The 16,390-nt window shown below is 39.8% G+C and overlaps 1 protein-coding gene across 2 annotated transcripts in view; it reads left to right on the top strand.

The window, feature by feature from the left end:
* The first annotated feature begins 624 nt into the window (after positions 1 to 624).
* DIAPH3 (diaphanous related formin 3) overlaps positions 625 to 16,390 on the top strand; it is a 495,444-nt gene continuing 479,678 nt past the window's right edge. Inside the window, exon 1 of one of the 2 annotated variants that reach the window (XM_021929669.2) lies at positions 625 to 1,015. In XM_021929669.2, the coding sequence (XP_021785361.2) occupies positions 836 to 1,015 (180 nt within the window). In that variant the 5' untranslated portion in view covers positions 625 to 835. The remainder of the gene's footprint in view (positions 1,016 to 16,390) is intronic. The other variant, XM_021929670.2, reaches the window with a different exon arrangement.

The raw sequence follows: 16,390 nt of genomic DNA, 5'->3' as shown, positions 1-16,390 counted from the left end.
TACCTTTCCAGATCCACTCCTTCAGATTTAATAACTCCCCTTTTTGCTCTCAAGGAACTTCTAAAACAACTGCTATAGACATTTACATTCCTTGGTTAATTGTGTTAGGGTTTGCGAACCAGATGAGACTGTGAGCTCCTGAAGGGCTCAGCTTAGCCTAGCTCTGTCTGATTTTTGGTGGACCCCTCTGCCACCTCAGAGCGAGCACTTAGGCAGGAAATATGTCCAGAAGGCTTCCTTTTGGAGCGTCGTGGGCCCCGTCGTTTTGTCCTGCCTAGTACCACTTCCAGCACCGTACCCAGTCCCAGAACTACTTTTTCCAGCCCCAGACGTGCAAGGAGAGGGCTAGCAGATGGTTTTATATTCCAGCGCTGCTCAAATGGTGGTGCAGGGCCTGTCTCGCCCGCCTTCCAGTTCTGCTGGAACCCTATTTCCAAATCCAAAGAAATCCGGGCCGATGACTTCCTCCACGGTCCCCGGCCTTTCTCCAAATCTGACGCCACTCTACGCCCTTAAGGTGAGCGGCCTGAACCGCCAGAAGGGTTGAGTGGCGGCATTGACAGGCGACATGGCCAATCATGTTTCGCAACGCCCGGAAGGGGCGGTACCTCAGCGTGTCATTGATCCGGCGGCGCGGGATTGGCCAGTCCGGGCCAACACGGGTGGCGGGAGTTTTCAGATGTGTTGGCTGCGGCCCCGACTTCAGCGGTTGGGCTAGGCTGTGCTGACTGGGTGACGGACCCCGGGAGACAAACCCGTTGCCGATCCCTCAGCTCCCCACTTGCAGCTTGCTGAGTGGCCACCTTCTTTCCGGTCCCCAGAACTGCGGGGAAAGATGGAACGGCACCGGCCGCGGCTGCACCACCTTACCCAAGGCTCAGCCGCTGGGACTCCCTACCCTTCCTCAGCCTCACTCCGCGGCTGCCGGGAAAGCAAGATGCCGGGCAGGAAGGGCCCCCAACGCCCTCCGCCGCCCGGTGGCCCCGAGGAGCCTGGGGAGAAGCGCCCCAAATTTGTAAGTATCGCCTGGAGCTAGGGTGGGGCCGCTCCCGCCCCGCCGTAGGGCTGACTGCCGAGGGTGGGCCCACAAGAACTTGGGGACCAAATTTTATTCTAGAGATCCTGAGGTGCCAATCATCATAGATTGACAACGACCGGGTCTAGTTGTAGCTGGATCCTGTGACAAATGCCCAGATCTTTGTGTTGCCCCCAAATTTCTTAGGGCTGATGTGAAAAGCAGTTCAAATGTCTATATGCATTGACGTCATCTAGGTGGACAACGCATTTTTTAAGTCGAACTTCTCCCTTCTTCCCTAGTGTAAGAAGGTATAAGATATATCAAAGTGAACTTTTAGGTGACAGCATTTTTTTTTCTGCTTATTATTTTAATCTAATAAGAACTTTTAATTACATATAAGAAATTTTAAGGTGGATATAATTTTCCAAGTTGAAACAGCTTGTTTTAAACTTGGCGGGTGATGTAGTCACTACTAAAGAATGTTTTGCGTAGCTTGGAAAGAATTCTAAATATTTGAAACTTGCTATTCTGGTTTGCTTGTCTTTAACACTTAAGGAAAGTGTCATGATTAGCACCTTGTCTTTTCGTTGGTGTCAACTAGTGAAAGTGTAGGCAGTGATGATTATTTTGGGGTGTGTGTAAATAAATTACATAGAGGATTGATAGATTTGGGATGAGTCCAACAGAATTGAAATTTCACATTTACTACTCCACCATTTTCCTAGGAATATGGAAAAACTACGTGTGTGTGTGTGTGAGATAGTACAGTATTTGTCTTATGTGGGCAAGTAAAAATTATGAGAAATTTAATTCATGATTCGCAAATTAAGGGAATAATGGTTTGTGAACCAGTTGCTAACTATAACATTTAGTTAAAAATAATAGTTGAATAAGACTGAGAGCCCATATTCTGATACATGAGATATATCAGAATACTGAAAATGAGGAACAGTGTAGATTAGTTATGCCAAATTAAGTATCAAAATGGTCATAGGAATAGTGACATTTTGCAGAAGGATCAAATACGGACTTGATCATTATCCTGACAGATCTGAAGAATGAATAGGACAGAGTTAACTTCCCAATGAAAGATTTTTGCCTCATGTGAGAAGAATCCTCTAAGGCAATGACTTTTCTTCCTTTTATAGTCTACTCTCTGGGTTAATAATCATATTTTATTTTGTTTTAACTTCTGTGGTCCAGAATACAAGGTATTATTTTCTGTGACTCATTCCCAGCAAGGAGGTCATGAAAACAGGATCTAAATTAATATTTATGTTAAGTTTCATTGAAGGATTTGATCATTTGGTTTCTAGTCTCTGTGCTGTTTTTCATTCTTATGTATGTCACATTGACCATCTCAGCATGCCATTTGTTAAAAGGGTTCTCATAAAGATGAAATGACATCTAAAAGATAGCACTCTTAAGCTGTAAAGGTGAAAAACACATCTAAAACACTGTTTTGGGGCAGGAGTCTGATTTGAATCATGACTTCCAATTAATTTAGAAGTAATTTGGACTCTTCTTTGAAGCTAATTTAGATTCTTGCTTATATGGTAACTTCTTTAGTTATATCTTCCAGTTCATTAATTTTGTTGTCAGCTATGTCTAATCTGCTGCTTTTCTGAATATTTGATTTTAGCAATTATTTTTTATTTTAATAAGTTCCATTTGCTTATTTTTCAAATCTGCCTGGGCATTCTTGATAGTCCTTTGTTTCTTATTCATTTATTTCTTTAGACATTTCCTACTTGGTTGTTCTTATTCTTTATTTGACAGTTCTGCTATTTGCAATCTGGGCAGTCTACATTGACTCAAATTCATGATGCCTTGCTCTCTTTCGTGTGCTTGTTTATCTTTGTAAGATCATTGCTTTATCTTCACCTATAAGATTCCGGGGATGCTTTTCTTTGGAGAGAGTTTGAGTTTGTCTACCAGGGGCCTGGGCATGCTACTGATTTTGGACCACCTTCCTGTTTTTGAACTAGAAATCTTAAGATGGACAGAAGTTCCAGGCACAGCTCTACTCTGTTCCTGTCCTAAAGCTCAGTATCCCAGTCTCAAGGCTGCTTCCTGAGCAGCTCTTCCCAATTTGCCTACCTTTCACTGCTCTGGATTGCATACCAGGAACTCTTGTTTTTTGGATGGAGAGGGATCTTTGAGACCATCAAAGGTCCCAGCAATGCCTCAGAAAGTAATTGTACTTGCGGGTGTCAAGTCAGTCACTGTTCTTGCAGATCTCATGTCAGTTCTTGGCTTTTTCTTGATTGGATGAAGTGACATTATCCTAAATCTTTTCAGGTCACCCAGTCATTATCCGAGCCTGGGACAGCTACTTTTGATTGGAACAAGTAATATAGGTTGGTGATGTGATGGATAGGAATAATTTAGGTGGCTAGTGTTTTGCACACTTCTGCAAAGCAGCAAGCAAGTAGTGGAATGGAGTGGTAAACTGGTCACTCCCTTCTGTCTTAGTGTAAGAAAGCAGGAGCTCTGGTACTTGCTGAAATCTTGTTTTACTTTGAGTCCTGATAAAGTAGGCAAACAAATTCTTGTTTTCTACTAAATGTATAGTTGCAGGCTTCACGTCACTTGTGAGTTGGGTAAAAGAGTTTGTAGCATAGATATCTGTTCCCATAAATAAGTATAAATAGTAGAAATTAGTCTATTGTAATTGTATGATACTTTGGCTGTGCCATGAATCAATTGACTTTGGGCGGCTTGTGAATTAACCAACATGGTCTCATTTGAAAATATCTTAAGCCGTGAGCATTGAGATGGTAGGGATAGCTACTGGGGCATAGAAGAGAGATGGAGGAGGCTGAGAGGACAGGGCAAGTATCTGGGTGGAGACTTTGTGAAAGCAGATAAAATTCCGTAGGAATTAAACTTGGAACCTGCCCTAGGCCACCCTCTTAATACCTGGGCCCGAGGCCTATATCCTTTGTAGAACAGAACAGTTGTCCTACAGATTGTGGAAAGCCTTTCAGTAATACCTGTTTCTCATTGCTCTTAGCAACACACAGGTAGTGGTGGCAGAGCAAGACATGTGGCTTTTAGGAGAAGTGTCCATCTCCAGGATGTAGGTCAGTTCATTCAAAGGGAGCCTGTAAATTGGTGGTCCAAGTTGATGAAGGAATTGGTTTTAATTAGGAGAGTCCTCTAAAAGTTCTTACAGACTTCAGTTTAAATCATCTAATCGTTTCCATTGAATAGATTGGTAATTATTGATTGATTATGTCATTGTAGTACTTTCAGTTTTGGTTTTGAGATTTTTCTTTTTCCTTTCCTTTTTTTTTTTTTTGAGACGGAGTCTGGCTCTGTCGCCTAGGCAGGAGTGCAGTGGAGCGATCTCGGCTCACTGCAAGCTCCGCCTACCGGGTTCACGCCATTCTCCTGCCTCAGCCTCTCGAGTAGCCTCCCAAGTAGCTGGGACTACAGGCGCCCCGTACCATGCCCGGCTAATTTTTTTTTTTTTTTTTGTATTTTTAGTAGAGACGGGGTTTCAGCGTGTTAGCCAGGATGGTCTTCATCTCCTGACTTCGTGATCCGCCGGCCTTGGCCTCCCAAAGTGCTGGGATTACAGGTGTGAGCCACCGCGCCCGGCAGGTTTTGAGATTTTTCATCTTGTCCTTTAATTTCTGTATATTTACCAGTTAACTTTTCTGAGTGAGCCAAGCACTGTTCTAGGTATGTTATAATTATCAACTCCTTTAATTCTTAGAAGAATCTTATGAGGTAGGTAGTATTATTAACCTGGTTTGCCATAGGAGTAAACCAAGGTATACAGAGATTAAGCTGCCTAAAATCACACAGCCGCCAGTTCATGAGGCTGAGATTTGAACCTAGGCATGCTGGCTTCAGAGTATACATTCCTTTTTTTTTTTTTTGAGATGGAGTCTTGCCCAGGCAGGAGTGCAGTGGCACAATCTTGGCTCATTGCAACCTCCACCTCCTGGGTTCAAGCGATTCTCCTGCCTCAGTCTTCTAGTAACTAGGATTACAGGCATGCGTCACCATGCCTGGCTAATTTTGTATTTTTAGTAGAGAAGGGGCTTCACCATGTTGGCCAGGCTAGTTTTGAACTCCCGACCTCAAGTGATCCACCTGCTTCGGCCTCCCAAAGTGCTGGGATTACAGGCGTGAGCCACTGCCCCTGGCTTCATCACTGTCCTGAATTCTCTCCAGTAGCTGTTGGGAACTTTACTGCTTCTTTTCTCATCCAGGAACCATTAGCAATAATTAGTGATGCCTTTAATGAATATATAATATGAGTATAGAATTGATTTTCTGATTATAGGCAGGCTGCCAGGTGAGAAGATTTACAAGGTTGGAGAATTTTTGTTGATTGTACAGGTAGTAGGAATTTGAGTAGAGATGAAATCCCAGTAAGCTTGATGAGATTAGTGCATGTTTGCCAATTACTTTGGGTTATTTGGAAGCAGGTGTAGTAGGCTGAACAATGATCTTCCAAAAGATAGACACTCCTTAATCCCTGGAACCCGTGAATGTTACCTTATACGGCAAAACATGACTTTACAGGTTTTTTTTTTTTTTCAAAAAAAAAAAAAAAAAAAAGGGGCCAGGCAGGAGCAACAATTAAACCCAATGTATGACTGTGCTGTGGTGTAACTTCTGACAGCAGGATGTCTGAAAGAGATACCGCTCTTTCTCTTCCAGCCCCTGAGAGACAGGGTATCTCATAGCCTCCAGCCTCCTGCCAGGAGGATGAGGAACCATCCTTCAGTGCTTGCCTGCCTGAGTTTGGGCTGCCACTCTTTGGAACTCCCTGCTCAGCTTCCCAGCCAGCCCAGATTGTGGAATGTGGCTGCTTCTACCCCGTTGGCTGGGGCAACCACAGGTGATTCAAGCAACCTCCACCTGGGCCTGTTGAACTCCACCAGGAGGCAGCCCCAAAGTTCCACACATCTGGACATCTGGGGCCTTGGACAGTGATAGGGTCAGCACATGGAGATTGAATCTATGTCTGAGGTGGATACACATTAACTTAGCTCACAAGCTTAATAAATAAACTGTAACCCAACTCATTAATGTATACCAGCCAGTGTGTGGCAGCCAAATCCTTCAAGGCATGCAGGCCCCAGAACAAAGGGGATTAACAAAGAGCAGATGAAAACAATTCTAGCCAGTAAGCTAAAGGAGAAATCTGGGGAATTCTGAGAAAGATGTCTTTGCTCTGTAAAAAGGGACTAACAGAAATTTTGCATCCAGTATTGGCTGAGTGGCTCTCATTGGACCACAGCCTCTCACATGACAAAATTATAAAAAGCAACTATTAAAACACTGGAGAGTGATCAAAAGACATGGCTATTGGAGTCAATACTTGGAAGAACGGACTAGCACTGGATAAGTTTGTCATTTTTTGCAGCTTTTTGCACAGGGGAAGCCCCTAATCAGGTTCATGATGGGTGGTTAAAACTAGAATATAAGCCCACAGTTGTACTGGCATAAGAAACCAGAGGGCAGAGTTCTGGTGACCATATAGCTGATAAATGAGGAGGAAGTCCTAGAAAGGAGAAGGAGCCACAAATGGGTAGCCCCAGATTCTGTGTGTAGACTCCTCAAATTTCTGAACCCCGTATGTATGGGACAGACTCCAAGCAGCACAGGTAGGGCTAACATATCTGAACTAAGATTTCAGGTCCCATCCAGCAGATGGGACAGTATGTGCAGTTTGAGAGTTCAGCCAAGTTAACTGCCTGCTAAAACAAACACAAAAAGCAATACTTCTCAGAAGAATAGAAGGAATTCAGAGTCCTGACACCATACATTCACAATGTTCAGGATACAGTGCAAAGGTACTTGACATTAGGAAAAAACAGGAAAATGTGACCCACATAAACAAGAAAAAGGAATCAGTGGAGACCAACCTCAAGATAACTCAGTTGTAAACATTAATAGACAAGGATTTTAAAGCAGTTGTATAACCATATTTAAGAATATAAATGAAATATGCTCACAATGAATGAAAAGATAGGAAACCTCAGCAGAGAAACAGAAACTTTAAAAAGACCACAGTGGAAATTCTAGCATTGAAAAATACAACATCTAAAAGAAAAAGGCTAACAAGAGGCAATAGCCCATTTTTTTGCCTTTGGCCATAGTCAGGATGTGATGCTTATTTTGCCATAGTCTTCTTCTGGTCATGAGGATAGTTAGCTGAGGACAAGGCCCATGTGCTGTGCTACATATGGAAGAGCAAGAATATAGGAAGGGACTGGGTACGGTGGCACATGCCTGTAATCGCAGCACTTTGGGAGGCCAAGGCAGGTGGATCACTTGAGGCCAGGAATTCGATGCCAGCCTGGCCAACATAGTGAAACCCCATCTCTACTAAAAATACCAAAATTAGGCGTGGTGGTGGGCACCTGTAATCCCACCTACTCGGGAGGCTGAGGCAGGAGAATTGCTTGAATCTGGGAGGCAAAGGTTGCAGTAAGACGAGATTGCGCCACTGCCCTCCAGCCTGGGTGACAGAGTGAGACTCCTCTGTCTCAAAACAAAACAAAACAACACAAAAATATATATATATATATGAAGGATTTGGGTCTCTGAGCCACTATAGATTAGGTTAACCTAGGAACTTACCTGCCAGCAGACATCTTGTACTGGTAGAAAAAGAAAATGCACTTATTCAAGCAACTTCTGTTTGGAGCTTATGATACTAATATGAGAAAGAAAGCATTGTTAGGGCTCAGAAAGTTATACCCCAAAATATGCCACTCTGGACTTCAAACTGAGAGAACCTGGGGAGCCGAAAATGCAAGAAAGGGTCTTCTCTGAAGTTCCCCTATCTACCTAAAGGTTGTATCCTCCAGAAGATACTCAACTGTTGTGAATCCCTTTCTCAGACATCTCAACTCAAATAGTTGCATCCTGAAGGAGTTGACACCACACCAAGCCCAGACAAACTTTGTCTCAGACCCTTGTCTCTTCTTTGGGCCCATTCATCCCCCCTAAAGATTATTTACTCATCCTGTAAATTGCCTTACATCCCCCACTTCCTTCTTCCCTATAAAGAAAGTATTTAAGCTTTAGCCATCTGGCCCTTCTTTGAGTTTCATACTTTGTTTGACTCCACACTTGCCACACTGGCACATAATACCTCTGTATGCCTTTTCTCCTGTTTTCTTTTTTAAAGGACTTTACACAGATGATTAAGGATTTTAAAATGAGGAGATTATTCTGGATTATCACAGTGGCCCCTAAATGCAAACACATGTATTGTTATTTGACCACAGAAGAGGAGAAGGTGTTGTGACTGCAGGGGCAGAGATTGGTAATGCAGCCATCTGAAGCTGGAAGAGTCAAGGAATGCTACTCCCCTAGAACTTCTAGAAGGAGAGCAGCCCACCTTCATTTTGGTGCAGTAAAACTGATTTGGGACTTCTGGCCTCTAGAACTGAGAGAATGAATTTCTGTTGTTTTAAGCTGCCAATTTGTGGTAATGTGTTAACACCTGCCATAGGAAATGAAGCTAGATATAGTTACAAGGAGGACCATCAGATTCATTTAAATCTCTCCTTTCACTTTATTTCAGAGGGTTTGTAATTTGGGAGGGCAGAAGATAACCAAATTACAAAAGAAAAATAAACTGTAACTGGAATAACAACCAAAACCTCCATTCATGTTTTGTCTACTCTATGATATTTATGGTTTCTGTAAAGCTGGGAAAAGATAGAGGTGATTTCTGAATGCTCTTTTTAGTTTTTTGAACTTGTTCCTTCATTGAATTCTCAGCTTAAGTGATGCTCTCAGTTGTCCTAGGGTTAAACTGTCAAGAATTTAGATACTGTTTTTAGTTGAAAGCTTTAGGCACCTAAATTTTATTCATGTCAAAATTCTACCTAACATACACCAGACACTGTAACCTTCAGAAGGAGGTAAAATCATTTTATTCAGGCTGCTCCTCTAAGAAATTGCTCTCAATTATACCAGCCTTTCTTTCCTTTCTATCCTTCTTAACAAAACAGAAAAACCCAGTTTTTTTTTTTTTTTTTTTTTTTTTTTTAAATAAATGATTTATCAAAAGAAACCATATATGTTAAGTGGCTTTTTGGGGGATATATTTAGTTGCTGAAAGTAGATAACATATGGTGTTTAATACTCCTGGACCACTCTGGGTCTTTTCTTTGAGGGTAAAAAGGGGTAGAGGTAGGGATAGGGATGATTGTCTCAGATTTAGAGCAAGGCTTAATTGCTTTTTTCAAAGACTCATGTCTTTAATTATGAAGCAAGCAAACTGACATACATTTATTACATGGTGAAATCTTGCATCTCATCTAGTCTATCTTGTAGCAATTGCTTCTGAACAGATGTTACCTGAAACACCTTTGTGCAGTTGGTGGAATGCTAAAATTTGTCATGCTTTTATTATTGTTGTCTTGAATTAACTCTACTTTATGACATAACTTTATTGCTGTGTCCTAGAATCTTTATATATTTATTGCCTTATAAATTGGATTTAAAATTGGCTTTTTATATAGAATGTAAATTAACATGTGTATAACTTGTTTATGCTTGCAGAATAATACAGGAGAAAACGGCTACGTATTACACTAATGTAATTGTCTTTAACTCAGCACATAGTATCCTCTAAACTAGGAATCAAATGAATGCTAAAGAATATGCTTATCCTTACACTCTTGCTTGTTTATCTCAGAAACTAATTTGACTTTTAGATCTATAAAATATAGATTAAACATAACCTTTTACTTCATGGGATATTAAGGATCAAAGCATGGGCTTTCTTTGAACAGGATCTACAAAGGTAACTTTTCTCTCAGTAGCAGCAGGATGGCATTGAAATACCTTACCATCGGGAGTAATTTTTCTCAAATAGCAAATTGAATAGTCTTTATTAACTTAGGGGAGAATTTAGAAGTTTAAATAAGCTTTGGTCCTGAAACATTCATGTTACTAGTTACTTAGTGAAAACTATTTGGAAATGCTTACCATAGATTTTATTCTTCAAAAGACCCACTGCTATCTTTTCTTACAGTTTTTTGTAGAAGAAGCATTATGAGTAACATTTATGAGCAGTGACTTGAACCACTCTCAGGGGTTGAATCCCAGCAATATCACTTATTAGCTGTGTGAACTGAGCAATTACTTAACCTTTCTCTGTGCCTCCCCTTTCTCATGTGTAACATGGGGTTGTCATGAAGATTAAAAGTTATGTTTTGGGCCTGGAATAGTACCTGGCTCATTGTAACCTCTATGTAAATATTTACCATTTACAGGATTGTTGTTTTTGTTATCATTAGTGGTAACAGTAATCATGGTACAATTTTTGCCTATACCTTAGGGCATTAGGAATACATTGGATATTTGAATAGCTTTCTAATGCTGGAAAACTTAATTGAACCAGGCTTTTTCCTCTTGGTGTGGTGGAGGCAGAGGCATTCTGTTCTTAGTTCTTATCCTGGCGTACCAGGTAACATTTGGATTGATGCAGAGTTCTGATCTGATGGCTGAATGGTCAGAGCAAGTTTCTGAAGCTTTCTTAGGGGCCTGTTCTTTATTTCTAAAATGGGAGTAATATGATGATGAAACTTGGGGTACAAATGTAACTTACAAAAAAACCTATAAAGGAAACAACTTTAAACTTAGGAAAAAAAATTCTTGTGATACTCCAATATGGACTTGAATGATAATAAAAATAATGTTACTAATATATGTACAGATAAAAAACTAAGTATAACTCTTTATGCCTATCACTTTTTACAGCTATAAAACTAAAACAGATTTACATCTACAATCCAAAACAAAACTATAAAACCCATAAAATTCAAATTAACGGCAACATTAATTTAATGCGATTGATGATGTTTTGCTGAAATTAAGTCATCATTATTGGATTTAATAGTGGAAAAATATGTGTATATTTTGCTGTTTTTCTTTCTATCAATTTGATTCTTGGGTGGAAATGGAATCCCAGAGGCTGAGGAAGATATGTGTAGACTGAGGAGTTCACAGATAGCCTTACACTGTTAGTAGGGGCCTGTCATCAGACACCATTATCTTTTTCATAGTTCTTGGCTTGAGGCTGTAGATGAAGTTGTGAACTGTTATACACCTGTTTTTAAAAAGAAAATAGCCATATATAAACATTTTTTAGTAAATGTTATGAAACTGTTGAAGCAGCAGAAAAAAATCAAAACTCTTATACTACCCGCTTCTATATTCATTTTTCTCTTGAAATCTAATTTTCCGTACCTGTGGGTGCATAGTTCCCAGAATAGGGTGATTTTGGAATTATAAATAGGCTTTTGGAACTGAATTCTTCCTAAGTGGAAGAGCTTGTGAAAATCTGTTGTGTCATGATGTTGCTTGGCCCTCATTGGGTACCATATTGGTAGTAAATACAAAAGTATTTACAAAAGTAAAACCAAAAGTTCCTGACAGAACATGGTTATAGAGTGGGTCACTCACAATGTCCAGAATATGCTTACTTTAGTTCTAATGTTTAAGATGATCTTGAAAAAATGTAAGACTTAAGTAGAATTTATGGAAGGCATCTGTAGACAAGTTTGGGGTACCCAGAGATGACTTGAGTCAAGAAATTACATGTGTACCTGAACCAGGCAAATGTTTTTCACCTTAGTCCTTTGTTTAGTGATGAGATAAAAGTGATTAGTAAGTATTTATCAGTAGTGAAGGATGTATACAATGTGTTTCAAAACAGTTTGCTTCTAATAGTTTTTTTGGGTAAACAAGAAACTTGCAATCTTTAAAAAATATATTTTATATATGTGCCATACAAAAGAGGTGTAAAACATTGTATACTCACCAATAAGCTTAAAAAAATGAAATATCATAAATTCCATTGAAATGTTCATTTTCTCCCTTCCTATCTTTATCTCCTTTTAATCTTTACTCTTCATTTCCTGGGTTTATAGGGCTTTTTTTTTTAATTCAATTTTGATTTTTTTAAATTCAATTTTGATTTTTTAGGGTTCCAGTTTATATATATATATACACACACACACATATAAATGCACATATATACATATACACATATATACACATATATGTGTGTATATATATGTTGCTAATATATGTACAGATATAAAACTAAGTATAACTCTTTATGCCTATCACTTTTTACAGCTATATAACTAAAACAGATTTACATCTACAATCCAAATATATATATAGATAGCTAGATAGCTAGGTAGATATATGTATCTTTCCCTAAAAGTAAATCTGTGAATGGAATTAATACTCCGTAGCTTTCTGATCTCTCCATCTTTGAGGATCATGGCAGATCTTAAATATTGGAAAGGAAGGGGGAGACTATCATTTAATGTATCAAATGTGAGTTCATTCTGCGTGCTGAGGGATTTGGGATATAACCAAGCAGCTGTGGTCTTAAGTATGCACCCTCTTGAGTTGAAGATGACTGAATACCTGTTCAGAGTACTGTAGTTCTCTCAAAGGAGTTATGGTGTAGAATTTCTTGAAGCCCTTAGTAAAAGCCCTTAGTGGATTAATTGTGAGATCCATAATGCTGCATTTATTTGGTTAATTTTATTATGAAGTATCTTCCCAAGATATGGAGAGTTTATCCCGTAATTGCTGCATTTTTTCTGAGGTTGGCTGTTTATTTGGGTGTCATAAAATGAAACTTTGTAACATTCAGTTTTTAAATAAAAGATTTGCAAATTGGTGACATTAGTTATGGACTTTACTATAGAATTAAACTGCTTTTGTTTATTAAAACGTTTGATTGAATTCATTGTATAATGACAATTACAATTCTTTTTTAATGAAAAAATTGACAGCCTGGGAAATGAACATGAAAAATGGAGTGCATATAATCTGCATTGAGAAATTCAATGTGACGATTTCACTTCTTTATAAAAGGTGACGGTCTCCAATTAAAACCATGTTCTAACTCCACTCGGTCTCTTTTGAGGGTATAATTTTGCTCTTATTGTTATGTTATATTGAACCTGCTTGTAGTTACTTTATGCATGTGTTTGTAAGCTTTTGGAAGTCACTTTCTCTGTGGTGCCTGGTATAGACTTGTGCTTACAGTAGGAATCTGAATGTTTGGCTAATTGAAAATCGAAACAAAGTACTCTTGTAACTTTATATTTCCTGGTTCATTAACCCATTCATGATGAATTTGTTTAAATGTTATTAATATACCCTAATTATTCATTTCTTTTTATAAAAGATCCTAGTGGTGGTGGGCAAGGATATGTAAAGACTACCAGAAACATATGTGGGTTATTGAAGAACTTGGGCCTGGCATTGTGGCTCTGAAGTCCCACCCTTAAACTGTGATAAAAAGACTTGAGAGAGACTCAGACATGGCTGTATATCCTTGGGCAGATTATCAATCTTTGTGCCTCTGTTTTCCCTTCTGGAAAATGGAAGTAATTAGTCTCTATGCTTATAGATTGTTGTAAAGATTAGTTGAGTTAACACATGTTAACTCAACATGTTAGCTCAGGCACAGCACAATTAATATGTGACAGCTATTATTAATAGGGAAGATCTCATCACTGTAGTGTTAAATTCCCAGTTGTTGACAACATTTTAACCTCTTCTTCTTGTTTCCTACTTCCTTTCTCCTCATAGCATTTTTTTTTTTTTTTTTTCCTGGGGGACACTGGCATTGTGTCCAGGGACTCAGCCATTCATTTCGGTGGGACACACACCGGAGGTTTGTTTGGTGCCTGGATATATTCCCTTCCTTTCTGTTTCATGTAGACCTACAGCCTCTTGACATTGCCTCTCTTTCTCTGTCTGCCTCCTGCTGTCAACATTTGCTCCACACTAAACCCACACTCCACAAAAGTAACCATGGAGCTCCCTTTGAACTGGGATGCCTTCAAACTCCTCGCTTCCTCACACCTCACATAAGGTAGAATATCAATAAATAATAGAACCTTTGGCCTCCTTGTTCAGTTGCCTCAGATCTCCAAACCTGGAGCAACCTGGCAGGCTTCTGTGGCTGAACTGGGTTCCTGCATCCTGGTGGAAACCACGCCCAGCTTTGTGAACTGATGCCCTTAGACATTGGGTATCTATGTGTCCTCAGTGCTGCTAGATAACAATCATCATCACAATAACTGCATTTGTTCAGCTCGTACAATGGGCTGGGCAGTGTTTTAATCTCTTATCCCTCACACAGTGCTTTGAAATGGGCACTCTCCCTACTGTTATTTTGCACATGATGGGGTTGACACAGAGAGAGGTTAACTGGGAATGGGGTATGATGGGTCCTGGCTTTTAACTCGCTCTTTGGTCATCTCCTTTTCCATTTCTCACAGCATTTATGCTAAACCTTTATCACTGTCTTTACCTTATCTATGGGCCTGATTCTTTTTTGTCCCAAATAGTTTTTTTCAATTGAAAAAGCGGCCGGGCATGGTGGTTCATGTCTATAATCCCAGCACTTTGTGAGGCTGAAGTATGTGGATTGCTTGAGTCCAGGAGTTCAAGACCACCCTGGGCAACATAGTGAAACCCCGTCTGTACAAAAAAATACAAAAAATTAGCCTGGCATGGTGGTGCATTTCTGTAGTCCCAGCTGCTTGGGAGTCTGAGGTGGGAGGATTGCTTGAACCCGGAAAGCTGTGGTTGCAGTGAGCCATGATTGTGTCACTGCACTCCAGTCTGGGAAACAGAGCAGGATCCTGTCTTAAAAAATAAATAAACTGAAAAACAACGTCTATACTTCTTAAAAAGTCCAACAACGTAGGAGTACAAAGGGAAATTCCCTAAGCCTCCCTTCCATCCTAGACCACCAATTAAGGTACCCCCCACCACCTGCCATGATGACATTTATTATTTTTTCTTTTTTAATGTGAAAGAAAGTACCAGAGAAGTAAAGAAACAAAAGATGGCTACTCCATAGGGAGAGCAGCTCCAAGGGCTGCTGGTTAGCTTATTATTTTCTTTTATATCCTTTTTTTTGGAGACAGTGTCTCACTCTGTTACCCAGGCTGGCGTGCAGTGGTACAATCATGGCTCACTGCAGCCTCCACCTCTTGGGCTCAAGCCATCCTCCCACCTCAGCTTCTGGAGTAGCTGGGACCACAGGCACGCTGCATTGCTTAGCTAATTTATTTATTTTTTGTAGAGACAGGGTGTCATCATGTTGTGGCTTGTCTTGAACTCTTGGGTTAAAGTAGTTCTACCTCAACCTCTCGAAGTGCTGGGATTGCCGATGTGAGCCACTGCACCTGGCTCTTTTGTATCATTCCAATGATATTCTGTGTATGTGTCAAGCACCCACTTTTTTCCCACATGGGAACATACCACAGCATTCACTTAAGGTCTTACAAATGATTACTTCTGTCTCTTAGCATGCCCCTTGATACCTGTTTCAGAGAAAGTTTTCCTAGAGCTTGCCGTAATTGTCTATATCTGCAACCATTCTTCATTGTTTCTCTTCCAATATCCACACAAGGAATATATTTTCCTGTTCAAGGTTAATCTCTTTACTGCTGTTTTTGACCCATCCACATTCTGTCAGGAAAGTTTTGCTCTTTACACGCTCCATCCTGTAATGATGCTGAAATGTTTACCATTGTGAAAGAAAAAGCAGAAGGAAAACCAAACAACCCCTTTCTTCAACTTTCCCTTGACCCTTTGTCTCTCTGAATACCATGCTCTGCTTCCTTCCTTTTTAACCACTTTTTGTGAATCACTTGTTTTCATTTATTCAGTAAAGTTTTGAATGCCAGTTATACTGAGCATAGCATACAGGTAGATGCAATTTGGTCCTTGATTTCAAGAGGTTTATATTCAGTCTGGTATGGGGAAAGAGAGGTGTGAATCAATACATACGCTTCAGTGTTACTGGGGAGTTCATGTAGCATAATCTGTAAGAACTCAGGCTGTGGAGTTCTTAAAGCTGTGGGCTTTTTTTTTGAGTCAGGGTCTTGCTCTGTTGTCCAGGCAGATCAACTGCCAAACCCAGTGCTGATTTTTGTTTTAAGCCTCACCCTATATGACTTCTTCATTGTATTTATACTAACCTTGCCCTCCTTGAAACCATGGTCTAACATGTTCTTCTCTTCTGATCTTTGGTTACTCCTTTCCCTACCCTTTAAAATGAGTGTTTCCAAGTAATCTCTTTTTCTCTTTTGACTTTATGCGTGCTTCTAGTGTGAACTCATCCATTTTTTTTTTTTTTTTTTTTTTTTTTTGCTTTTACTACCACTTAGATTAGTGCTTTCTGAGATGATGGAAATGTTGTGTCCTGCCATGTTCAATTTGATAGTCACTAGCTATACGTGGCTTTTGAGCACTTGAATGTGGCTACTGCTACCAAAGAGCTGAATTTTTAATTTGTGTAATTTGAATTAAGTTGTGTTTAAATAGCTACAT

The sequence above is a fragment of the Papio anubis genome, chromosome 15 (genome assembly GCF_008728515.1).
Source record: "Papio anubis isolate 15944 chromosome 15, Panubis1.0, whole genome shotgun sequence".
NCBI classification, from domain to species: domain Eukaryota; kingdom Metazoa; phylum Chordata; class Mammalia; order Primates; family Cercopithecidae; genus Papio; species Papio anubis.
Note: the sequence above shows the minus strand (reverse complement) of the source record. Positions and strands in the feature narration are given on the sequence as shown.